Consider the following 12,428-nt stretch of genomic DNA (forward strand, 5'->3'; position numbering starts at 1 on the left):
GCTTGGTTTTGCATGTCAGCATTTTAAACATGTTCATCAAAACAAGCAGCCTAATTAAAACGACTGTCTGTCAAAAGCGTGTCTCAGCTGGAATGACATTATACTCCCGCGATAATCAATCAGGCTGGGAATCCAATTTAAAAGCAATCAGCATTAGGACGTTTTTCGACAGATCAATGGTAATCCGATGATAATTTTGACCCAGAATGTGGCCGTTCTTTATTTCCAGTGCTCCTACTCTCTCTGTGGACTTATTGGAAAGGGCGTTAGGCGGGCTGCCCCAGCGCCACACACCGCATTACCCAAGAAAATGGCTTTACACTTCTGTTTTGAAAGTGACGCCATCAGACCCTGGCGACCTGGATCACTAAGTTTAAACTGAGTGTTTGATAGATGTGTATTTTTTTTTGTTTTTGTTGTTTTTTGCTCTCTGTTCACAAATAGACTGGACAACATTTTGATCAGGCCTTGGAGCAACAAGCCCCGCCTACTTGAGAGCGACTACGTATGTGGCGTTTTGGGAAAATTCTAATGAAAGTGACCTTATTTACCTCTATGAAGATTTATTTTCTATTGGGCTTATCGTGTATTGCTTAATGTGTAAATTTTGTAATCTTAACTTTATATCACAACACATTAACAGCTGTTGAGATGATAAGTTGTCTTTTCCCCAACTTTTGGCTTTTCTGTAAGCAGTCTGGAGTCAGAGGTGACCCCAGAGAAACTAGAAGAAAAGCAGATTTCCTCCATTAGAGAGAGACAGCTGAAGAGAGAGCCACTCATTATTACAGCATTCATCATATCTTACGGCCGAAACTGGAGTTAAGAGGAACGTCTGAACTGACAACCACCACTTAAAAACTTCAAGCATGCTCTTACTCTGAGAAATTATCCCTATCCACATTCCAATTGGGAATTTTCGATCAGAAACACACAGTTTGGTGGAAGAAACAACAAAACACCAACCGTCTGCATACTAAAGTATGAGCCCTTGAAGAGTTTACAACTTTCTGACTTTATGACCATGCTTATCTCTCATATCTCACAATCAGAGTCTACTTGCCATATGCCACTGAATGCAAGTCATAAATACAGTTAGGGCCAGAAATATTTGGACAGTGACACAGGTTTTGTTATTTTAGCTGTTGACAAAAATATGTTCAGAAATACAATTTATATATAATATGGGCTGAAAGTGAACACTCCCAGCTGCAATATGAGAGTTTCCACATCCAAATAGGAGAAAGGGTTTAGGAATCATAGCTCTGTAATGCAGAGCCTCCTCTTTTCAAGGGACCAAAAGTAATTGGACAATGGACTCCAAAGGCTGCAAGTAACTCAAAAGGCCTTTCCCTCGTTAACCTGTAATCAAGTAAGTAGTTAAAAGGTCTGGGGTTGTTTCCAGGTGTGTGGTTTTGCATTTGGAAGCTGTTACTGTGACCAGACAACATGCGGTCAAAGGAGCTCTCAATTGAGGTGAAGCAGAACATCCTGAGGCTGAAAAAAAGGAAAAAATCCATCAGAGAGATAGCAGACATGCTTGGAGTAGCAAAATCAACAGTCTGGTACATTCTGAGGAAAAAGGAATTGACTGGTGAGCTTGGGAACTCAAAAAGGCCTGGGCGACCACGGAAGACAACGGTGGTGGATGATCGCCGCATACTTTCTTTGGTGAAGAAGAACCCGTTCACAAACATCAACTGAGGTCCAGAACACTCTCAGGGAAGTAGGTGTATCTGTCTCTAAGTCAACAGTAAAGAGAAGACTCCATGAAAGCAAATACAAAGGGTTCACATGTAGATGCAAACCATTCATCAATTCCAAAAATAGACGGGCCAGAATTAAATTTGCCCCAAATCACCTCAAGAAGCCAGCCCAGTTGAGGGCTGGACAGATGAGACAAAGATCAACCTGTACCAGAATGATGGGAAGAAAAAAGTTTGGAGAAGAAAGGGAACGGCACATGATCCAAGGCACACCACATCCTCTGTAAAACATGGTGGAGGCAACGTGATGGCATGGGCATGCATGGCTTTCAATGGCACTGGGTCACTTGTGTTTATTGATGACATAACAGCAGACAAGAGTAGCCGGATGAATTCTGAAGTGTACCGGGATATACTGTCAGCCCAGATTCAGCCAAATGCTGCAAAGTTGATCGGACGGCGCTTCACAGTACAGATGGATAATGACCCCAAGCATACAGCCAAAGCTACCCAGGAGTTCATGAGAGCAAAAAGGTGGAATATTCTGCAATGGCCAAGTCAATCACCAGATCTTAACCCAATTGAGCATGCATTTCACTTGCTCAAATCCAGACTTCAGACGGAAAGACCCACTAACAAGCAAGACCTGAAGGCTGCGGCTGTAAAGGCCTGGCAAAGCATTAAGAAGGAGGAAACCCAGCGTTTGGTGATGTCCATGGGTTCCAGACTTAAGGCAGTGATTGCCTCCAAAGGATTCGCAACAAAATATTGAGAAAAAACTTTTTGTTTGGGTTATGTTTATATGTCCAATTACTTTTGAGCTCCTAAAATGTGGAGTGTTTGTAAACAAATGTGTACAATTCCTACATTTTCTATCACATATTTTTGTTCAACCCTTTAAATTAAACGTTACAATCTGCACTTGAATTCTGTTGTAGAGGTTTCATTTCAAATCCAATGCGGTGGCATGCAGAGCCCAACTCACAAATATTGTGTTACTGTCCAAATATTTCTGGCCCTAACTGTATATGAGATTATGCTAAAATTAGATAGCTTCACTGCAGGTGCAGATCAGTCGGTGGACCATTGTTCAATAGTCTTTAGTTTAGGACAAAGCTGTCATTTCACTGAAAACAATACCATACGATCAAGATTCAAAACAAAACAAGAGTATTTGGAAAATGAAATTATAAAAATGAGTGCCATTTTAGGAGCACTTGACTTCCCATATGTGAAAATTTGGAGTTTTAAACTGCAACAAAAAAATTGAAAGCAGCATAGAGCTGTGCCAGCTGTCATCAAACAGGAACAAATAAGTAGGAATGGGTGATATGGCTGAAAAACGTATCGCAATTTAAGCAGCTCGTGTCAGTCCATATCACTAATTATTAATTTGTGTTTTTGTTTTAAAACATAAATTAGTAATAGTAGTATTTTACTACTCTGGCAAAATACTGAAAGAGTAGCAACACGACCTTTTCTTCTTTTATCCAGTTTTCTCTAGCGCATTTTCTCCTTTTATCTCGCACGGTTGAGATAATAAATTCATTCTTTTCCCACAAAGCTAATGAATCCTAGCTAGCATGATTAGCCATTTTGGGGGTCGAGCCCTGCTTCCTCTCCATCACAAGAGGAAGCCACCAAACAACTGTCAGCGCTGTATAGCAGCAGTCACACTGCATTTTTTATAACTGATTAGTCTGACTCTCAACATTGTCAGCTCAGTGTTGCAAACAAAAGAGTTTGAACACTGTTTCCTACCGAGTAGCTTCCTGTGTGTTATTGCGGCACCGAGAAGGCATACACAGTGGTAAATACTGACCGTTTTTGTGAACGAGGCCAGTGAAGTACAACCGAGTGTGTTGAGGGCAACATAAAACTGCTACGGCGCAAGTTGCTCAACAAGTTGTTGCTAGCTAGCGAGTGAGAGAGTTAGCTGATGTCACCAACCTAGCTTAGCTAAACATGAGAGGTTGGGCAGATACACCCCCTCTAATGCTGGGCATTTCTGAATCGGAGTTTAGTGAAATTATCCAAATTCTATCAGACGTATTATTTATTGATATTGGTCAAGTGTTTATAACAATATATCATTTTTTTATTGCCCAACCCCACTGGTGAGCATATAAGCTCCTCTTAAGTCTATCTTTTTTAAAAAGTAACCATTAAATGACACTTTATGAAATAAGAAATAGAAGTATTCAAAGTCCATTGATACGGTTGTGGATAAATCAGCAGGAGTTGAATCACGCAGGAAAAAAATTTGTACCATAGCAACCATACGAAAGGACAGCAGCCAACAGACTCATAGCAGCTCCGGTGGAAGAATCTGAGAAATAACAACTATTGACATGTGCTAAAATGGCTCAGTCAAAGTCCCTGACATAAATCAGGTGCTATTCAACTAATCTGACTGAGGTGGAGCTCACAAGAACATAGTTCTTGTTATCAAAGCTGAATACAAATGCACACCACACTTTTCAGATTTCCATTTGTAAAAAAAATAGAAAGTAAAAAAACCTACATACTCCAGAATTGTTATGCTTTTAGTTGGTATATAACACAAAAATCCCAATAAAACGCACTGAAGCTCGTGGTTTTAACATGGAAAAAAATGTAGAAAGTTCATCTCTGATAATTATACAGCACTGAGACGCTCCTAAAAACTGAATGTCAACCCATAATCAAATGTTAGGAGGAAAGAATGTCCAATAATAAAATTGCACACAACTCACACTGAGAGATCAAACCCTCTTCCCTTTGTTTCTAAAATGAAATTAGTCAAAATGAAGAATAAAGTGGACAAATACAGTTTGTGACTTCCATTTTGTGTGCTCTTTGTCATACGGTATAAACGTGTTTCACCTCAAAAGGAACTAACAGAAAAAAAAATTCTAAGTTGTTTGAACTGCACCAGGATGTTTTCTGCCTCGGTCGTGTGTGCACAGTGGCTCAGAGAGTGATCCGCTTACAGGAAATAACCGTCTTTTGCACAAAAACAGAATGTCTTCGATTTGTTAAAGGTGAACCGATTAAGACAATGTTGTTTTTCCACCTTTGGTAAAAGTCAGATAAACATTTAGTCTTGCCAAAATTATGACCAGAAATTGAGCAACAACTATTGGCGTTTGATCAGAGCCACTCGTCTCTTTCTGATTTTTACATGCAGCATCGATTCAGATGAAAAGCCTCCAAGGCGTTTGTAATGCTGCGTTTATCCCACAGGTGCTGGCAACAGGCGAAGGCCAAAGGAGCTGAGATGCAGCTCTCCAGCGTGGCCGGCTGCCACGGCGACTGCAAGGATGAGGGATCATCTTCCGCCCAGCTGCTAATGCCCAGTTATCCCAGAGCCATTCATCATGGCTCACTGAAAGTTAGATATGCACTGTTGCCCACCATCCCACCCCTGAAGTCCCTCGCATTCCACAGTTCCCCCTTGCGGATCTTTGCTGCTGATAGGTGTCAGGACCTCAGTGATCCATCCACAAACCCGCCACAGAGCATAATGCTAACCTAGTTTGAATGAGAAAAGCTTAACTTTTGCCTCTGTAAGACTAAACAAGACCACAATCTTAACGGTTTTACTTTAAAGGCGGTTCATGAGGTGTTATGCATCACACAAAACAAAGTGCAGTAAGTGTTTTTTTTTCTTTTAATATGCACATTATCCTAGCTTGTAAATCAATTAAATGAAGATGAGTACTAAACTCATCTTCATTCTTTGAAGATGAGTTTAGTACAATAGATTTGGGTTTATTTGCAGTTGCAGCACACCAATGAAGATGCACATAATGCATAAAAGGCAGCTTTGTGTCAGTATTCAGAAGTGACTGTATGTTTTACTGCTGACACAATTGCTAGCAGTGTTGCCTTCCATCACAAAGGAGCTGGGATAAAACCCTGGCCACTGCTTTCTTCATGGATTTCACCTTGTTCCTGATTTACAAGATGGATTGTCTTTATGTGTTCAAGCTTAATTCCAAAATTAATTTAGGTCTCTAACCTGATAGAAGAAGTGTGTGCATTCAAGGATTTGTTTTGTTTCTCTCACTTTGTCCCGACTCTGTTACTACTACATTTTAAAAGTAAACTGGAGAGGAAACACTAAGCAATGTCAGAGCAAATATAAACTACACCTGCTTTGGCCAAGGACTGCTTAAGCCACACTTAAAATTTTGTGAATTTTGATGCGGTCAACGTTAACACCACTTACTGGTGCCAGAGTAGACAGTATCAAAATATACAGATCCAGACAATAGCTTTACAGCAGAGGTTAGCATCCTGCTTCAGAAACGTATTTGGAGAATATGCGAACACAGCGCAAAGACAGACAAAAAACAAACACAGAAGAAACTGCAGCAGCCAATAAAATCTTTCTTTTATAGTAAAGTCATTGCAAAGGGTGACCAACACTAATTGTTGTGGAAAGTTTCATTAGATGCAGGAAATAATGTGTCTGGTAGAGTTTTACAAACCCTGCAGCTCTTCTAGTGGATGGTAATAATTTCTAGGTATACAGTAGAAAAAATCATCTCCCTGGGAACAAACATACAGAATGAATGTTTTGATGGAGGTTTTCCACCAGTGCATGGGGAGCGTTTACACATGTATCCACCATTAGTCCTGTATGTGCTTGCCCCTACACAACCTATTGACTGAGTAAAGCGTGGAGGAGGCCTGGGTAATCCTGTGCCTCTCCAGTGACGTGCAACACTTCTGATTGATGCTGAGCTTAAGATGAAGCAAAACCAGCACACATATTGACAGCTTCCTTTTGCAGGGTGGCCGTCAGTTAAGTCTGTCATTATTTATCAGCTGATTGATGCCCTGGAAGACAGACGCAAAGCAGACTGACGACTGTTTTCAAGCTGCAGACGGGCTGATCGTACCTCTTGGAACCATAACTGAAAAGGTACTGAATTTCTGATTCAGTTGTCAAACAGTCAACATATTTGTGAAGGACCAAATGAAACTGGATGAAAGCAACCAATTTAGTGAGCAAACATATGAGGTATCTTGTGCTGGTATGTAAGGCATACTAGAGTATTTTCTTCTTTTATGGTTTACGGTTACACTGTTCTGTATCTGAGGCATATAATCAGCTGGAACCAGGACAAATGACTGACTTCTTCTGTTTGATGAATGTGAATACTTGGAACTATCACCCGAGCACCTTGTCCGAAAACCGGAGGAATGAGTTTAAAAATGGCAACAAATTGTATGCTGTTCACCAAATATTGATAGAAACAGAAAACTTAGCTTAAGCATAAAGTTCAGCATGTTCACTTCCCTGTCTTTCTCTCATGACCACATATTATGAGAAAATGTTTTGCTAAAGTCCTCCAGCACACACAATCAGCATATTCACAAAGACTGAGCACAGAAGTGGTACTCAACACCCAAAGGTCTTCTGTGCATCTCCTTGAAAAGCTGATGGGAAAGTATACCAGTGACCACTGTGGTTCCAGTTAAGAGTGGGTTATGCTCTGGTGCCTTGCTCAAAGGCACTCTGACTCAGACAGAGTGGATGTAGAGCCCGTGCAATTTTCAGGCCACCCAGTTTCTGTCCGCTTCAGCCAAAAAGTCGAGGTTCTTAACCCTAGACAATAAAAACTGAACACAATAGATGATGGACAGATTATAAAAAACTTAAACTCACTGTCTCAAGGAGAAATTTCTTTAAAGTGTCATGAAGGAATAAAAAAAGATGTTGCAGAAACTTAGTGGGAGATTTGGGAACTTAAATATTTTGGATGTATAACACAAACTATTTGATCTAAGGTGATTTGTTTAAAACCTTCAGGTATTTTAGAATTTAACAACAAAACAAACAAAAAAAAAAACACTAGAAAAACAATATAATAAAATATTTTATTTTATGGTAAAATATTTTATTTTATCATAAAATTAAATATTTTATTTTATTGTAAAATATTTTATTTTACGTAGCTTTTACTTGGAAAAACCTGCACATGCAAAGTGAGATTTCAACAACATCCCCCTCTCACCAGACACCAAACCCTCCCAGCTCTTACCATATTGTAGCAGGACTTCCTTTCCGAGCCAGTGAAGTGGTACGGATCAATGGTGTTGCACTTCTGCATGTACATCTTGAACAAGTTGTTGATGTGTTTCAGAGACATGGCGCAGACAGCCGAATTTGGGGTCGGCTCCGGAGAGCCTGGCTGGCCCTGAGCGAAGGCGGCAAAAAGCACATCTTCATTGTCTTCCACTTTTAGTTGATTCTGCAGTTCTGCGTCGTTGCGCACCTTGGTGACATGGGCGGCCTGAAGGATGTTGAACACCTTCACTTCTTCAGTGGTGCGTCTGCGTCTTTTGTTCGTGCTGATGCACTCCAGGGGCATTTCCACATAGCGCCGAATCACGAGGTCTGAGGAACACATGCGGACTATGCGGGTGTGGTAGGCTTGAGTGTCCTTGCTCACTTGCTGCACCGTAAGGAAGTAGGTGAAGGGTCCGCTGTGGAAGGAGTAAACGTATCGCAGGTAGTAGTGTCCTTGGAGAGAGGGGATCAGATCCATGTATGAAAGGCTAGAAAAAAAAGTGAAGCCATTTTGACTCGTCTTCATCTTCCGCTGTGAGATGGTGTGCAGACGCAAGACACTGCCTGATATGTTTCCTGCCTTAGGAATCTCAGAATTCCCAACAAAAAATGTGATGACATTGCTCTCCACGTTGAGCACTTGAGAACCTGATGGGCTGACAACAACATCTGCATCAATGGGGTGGCCCTGGCCTGGCTGCACTTTGTCTGCAAAGCAGTAGACTTCCTCGTCAATAGCTTTTAGGCTATTGCCGTCATCCAGGACGTGACGGCGGCACACGCCATTATCTACCGAACCACAGCTGTACAATCCCTTATCGTAAATGTTTTCCACCACCAGAGCGATATTGTGGTTGTCAACCCCACTGGTGCTGCCCGTTCTTGTCTGTGTCAGGCCACAAGCCTGGCTGGCAAGCAGGGGCCCTGTATGGTACTCTGACAGTTTTGTGAGGTTTGGGGCCAAGGCGTAGATTCTGTTCACAGCTCCAACGTAGATGATGCCTTCCAGGGTCACCATGTTTTGGATGGGGAAGTCTGCAGTGAAGGTTGGGAGCTCATAGGTCACAGAGAGATTTAGTTTGCTTGTCTCAGATGATTTATCACAGTAGTTCTGCATGCTGGGGCACAAAGCCCACAGCAACACAGTGGCATGGAGCAGCAGAAGATTCATCCTGTTCCAAAAATAAGACACAAGAAAGGAGTAAGAAAAACTTTTTATGCATAGCAAAGTCATTCATCATTGAAGTCTAAGCAGTCTAGAGGATGCAATTTGTGTAAAAGCTGAGAGACTTGCTGATTAGGGACAAGAGTGAAAAGAAGCGGAACAGTGAAAAACCGTCAGTGAGCAAAGCTAGGGTTTGCTCACATCACCATCATCAGTGAATCTTATTAATGCTCCACTGACTGAAGGCCTTATTCATAACAAAAACCTCTAACATTTGCCTTTATTTTGATAGCAATTTTGACATGAGACAGCACTGAACATGGGTAAAGCAGCTGCAAAGAAAGAGCCGAGCACCTCTGAGTTGCTTGGGTTCTGTTCCCAAGTGACCACAGCACAAGCCAATGGAGTGAATCACCCTCACCGGAGCGCGCTCTGCACGGCCATCCAACTGCCAAGACTAAGTTTAGATGGTGATACCCCAAGGGAGAAGAGATAAACTCAATTAGAGCAGAAGAAGCAGGAGGGAGATGGGACCAGAGGGACCGTCCGGCAAAATGATAAATAGCCCCACTGACTAAACGGCAATCCACTGGGAGATGCTTTCAAGGGATAAAGAACCAGAGGGAAAAAGAGTAGGCGATTCAGCCAGGACAATTTGCAAAATGTACATTTGCATGTTACATCATTGTGAAGGAGATCTTAACACCATCCCCTGATGTAAACTAGACCAGAGTTTCAATATTCAGGCTCATAGAAGAGCAAGTTTTAATTGGGATTTCCAGCACATTTCCTGAACACAAAAATACTTATTGGTTATTTCTTCAACCCTGATGCTGTTGGGACTGAGGCAAAGAAGCTTTTATCAAACACTGAATTTGTTGATTAAGTGATAATCTGTCAATCTCTTAATCTGTTTATTAAGTCTGTCACTTCATAGACTGACATTATAATGAGACTTCACCACAACTCTTCCACAGGATGAAGCAACACTAATAAGACAGTCAACTTTCCTATATAATGACACAAAAGACTTTAGTTTATATTAGAAGAACAACTTTGTACACCAATACTAACTCTTTATCTTTTATCTGCTTTATGTTCAACATTCACACTTTAACTGAAGAATTAATTCAAAAGTCTATATGGATGTCAGTTAGATGTATTTAATATTAACAATGACTTGTATTATCTCAATTCACTGTTAACTCAAATGAGTTTGTTTGATTTTTTTAAAAACCAAAACTAAAAATAATACACTTCAGCATACATACTACTTGTTGAGATGGAAATTATGGCTCTTTCTATTCCAGTGTTAACATCAGGCATTAATCATTTTAATCCATGTTTTGGATTGAAAACCTAATTTAGATATGCGGGGTCAAACCCACAACTCATCCCCGCCTTGCTAAATTAACCCAGGCACTGGATTGGTCCACATCTAACCTGATCTGAATAAGAAAACTAACTCAAATATGGTTATTTTTAACTCACCAGTTTTTAAAGTGTAGCTTAGAGTTGTTTTACAGTTTCTGGATCCTTTAATTTAGTGGATAAAACACAGTTGCCCTAACAGCAGCATGATGGCAGAAAATAATAAAATATGCATTGTTTTAAGAACACGTTTAAGGTTTATAACTGTACTGTTAGATGGAGGGAAGGGAAAAGGTTCACCACTGGAGAATGATGAGTAAAAGGGTCACATTTATGAATACCTGCACAGAAAGAAAAAGAAAATAGCCTGAGCTTTTCCCCAAAGAACAGGAGAGGAAAACAGTACAAGAGTTTTGCAGGATGAAAGGAAAATGACTCATACAGAAAAACACTTATGGGCAGTTATTGATAGAAGTGGTGCTGTGAGCCAGAGAAACATTTCAAAACACGTTGTCATGTTTAAAAGAAGAGGAGGAGGAGATCCAGAGGTAAATGGTAATGCCTTTGCGTTTTTACGCATGAGAACAAACATACAAAAACCCGCAAAGTTTAAGAAAAGATCAACAATGAAAAGACGAACTCACCTGTTAGGAGACAACAATTCCGTCCGTCCTTTTGATTCAAATCATAATCCCGCTGCCTGGTCCCTCTTGAAAAATGAGATTCCTCGACTTGTTTCTTCAAGAAATCGCAAGATGTAATTCTAGTTGGCTGAAGCGGAGTTTTATACATATATTTACAAATAAAAACGAAAAGGAAAAAAATTAAAGATAAACGTCTGACTCATTGACTTTGTTCGTTTTCCAACAAGGGAAACACAGTGAGGCGATCTGCGGTTGTAACGCGGAGTCAGCTCTGACCGACCGCGTCCAGCGGAGCGGCGCGGCGTGGCGTTGGCCCCGCCCACACCTCGGTCTGCCTCCCTCCGCTCCAGCTCCGTGACGCGTCCAGGTGCTGCGCGCGGTTCTGACGCCGAGTCGTCGGTGAAAACGATTCGAAGAGACATTGCACTGCGGATTTTTTTAGTCTACTTTCTGCCTGTACTTTTGTCCATCCTGACAAAAACAAACAAACAAACAAAAAAATAAAATAAAACCAAAACGTTTGTCCATTTACTAATGGTTTGTTTCTCATCACACTTAAACGTTTCTATTCATCAAACACATTTTAGCGCAAGATAACCTTAATAAGAGCAACAAACAAACAAACAAAAAAAAACCACAAAAAACATTTCTCAAATGATGATTTCATTTTGAAAAGGGGATAAAATAGTCAAAACTAAACTGGGTCATCTGGGATAAGGAAATCAACCTCTTATTAACTCATGAATGAAATGGGATCTGGTTTCAATTTCACTCAAATATCATGTGATTACCTATTCTAAAAAATAACATTCAAGAACTGAGGGGAAACAATGTTAAAAATCTGTCATTTTAATGGTTAATAAAGTCATTTTGAGGCTTTGGGACTCATTGAGAGCCAAAACAGAGAACATTTAGAACAGCCCTGGTGTGTGACCAACACATACTATTAATCTGACACTGCCAGTCTCACTTCCCTCTGAGTAAGTCAGTGTTCAACAACTTCAAGGGACCCGCCCACCATGAAGGGAACGCCATATTGGCTCCATTGGTAGCCACCTCTTCTTCAGAGCAAAAATTTACGTTTGCGATGGACCAATGTTGATTATAAAAGCTCTACTACATCACATGTCCTTTTAAATGATTTGGATTTAAATGAAAGGGAAGCAAAGACTGAGAGCTAACAGGGTCTTTGTTCTTCCACCTTTCTCTCATCCTGCACCCCTCTGAGTCAGACCTCTGGTCCTCATGTCTAAACGTCTCATTCCACCAGAAATAATGGGCTTAGCTCTGAAGGGTAAACCAACTATGTATGAGCGTGTCTCAGCAGTGAATCACTGTGGGCAGTGAAGAAGAAAAAAAATCCTTTGTGCCACTTCCTGAACAAGAGAGGGCATTTGGTGAGAAGACTGGCAGGCCTGATAAGAGAGCTAGGATGCAGACTGAGTAAGATGAGGCTGCTTGGGTTCACTCTTCAGAGC

The 12,428-nt window shown here is 40.9% G+C and overlaps 1 protein-coding gene across 3 annotated transcripts in view; it reads right to left on the minus strand.

The window, feature by feature from the left end:
• Positions 1–11,201, minus strand: part of met (MET proto-oncogene, receptor tyrosine kinase) — a 114,567-nt gene extending 103,366 nt beyond the window's left edge. For 2 of the 3 annotated variants that reach the window (XM_055022659.1, XM_055022656.1), the window contains exons 1-2: positions 10,951–11,201; positions 7,742–8,942 (exon numbers count right to left, since the gene is read on the minus strand). In XM_055022659.1, coding sequence (XP_054878634.1) covers positions 7,742–8,941 — 1,200 coding nt within the window. In that variant the 5' untranslated portion in view covers position 8,942; positions 10,951–11,201. Of the gene's footprint in view, positions 1–7,741; positions 8,943–9,289; positions 9,320–10,950 lie in introns of those variants that run through there. The other variant, XM_055022658.1, reaches the window with a different exon arrangement.
• Positions 11,202–12,428: the final 1,227 nt, after the last annotated feature.

This window comes from Poeciliopsis prolifica, unplaced genomic scaffold, assembly GCF_027474105.1.
Source record: "Poeciliopsis prolifica strain line A6 unplaced genomic scaffold, Auburn_PproV2 SCAFFOLD089, whole genome shotgun sequence".
In the NCBI taxonomy this organism is placed as follows: Eukaryota; Metazoa; Chordata; class Actinopteri; order Cyprinodontiformes; family Poeciliidae; genus Poeciliopsis; species Poeciliopsis prolifica.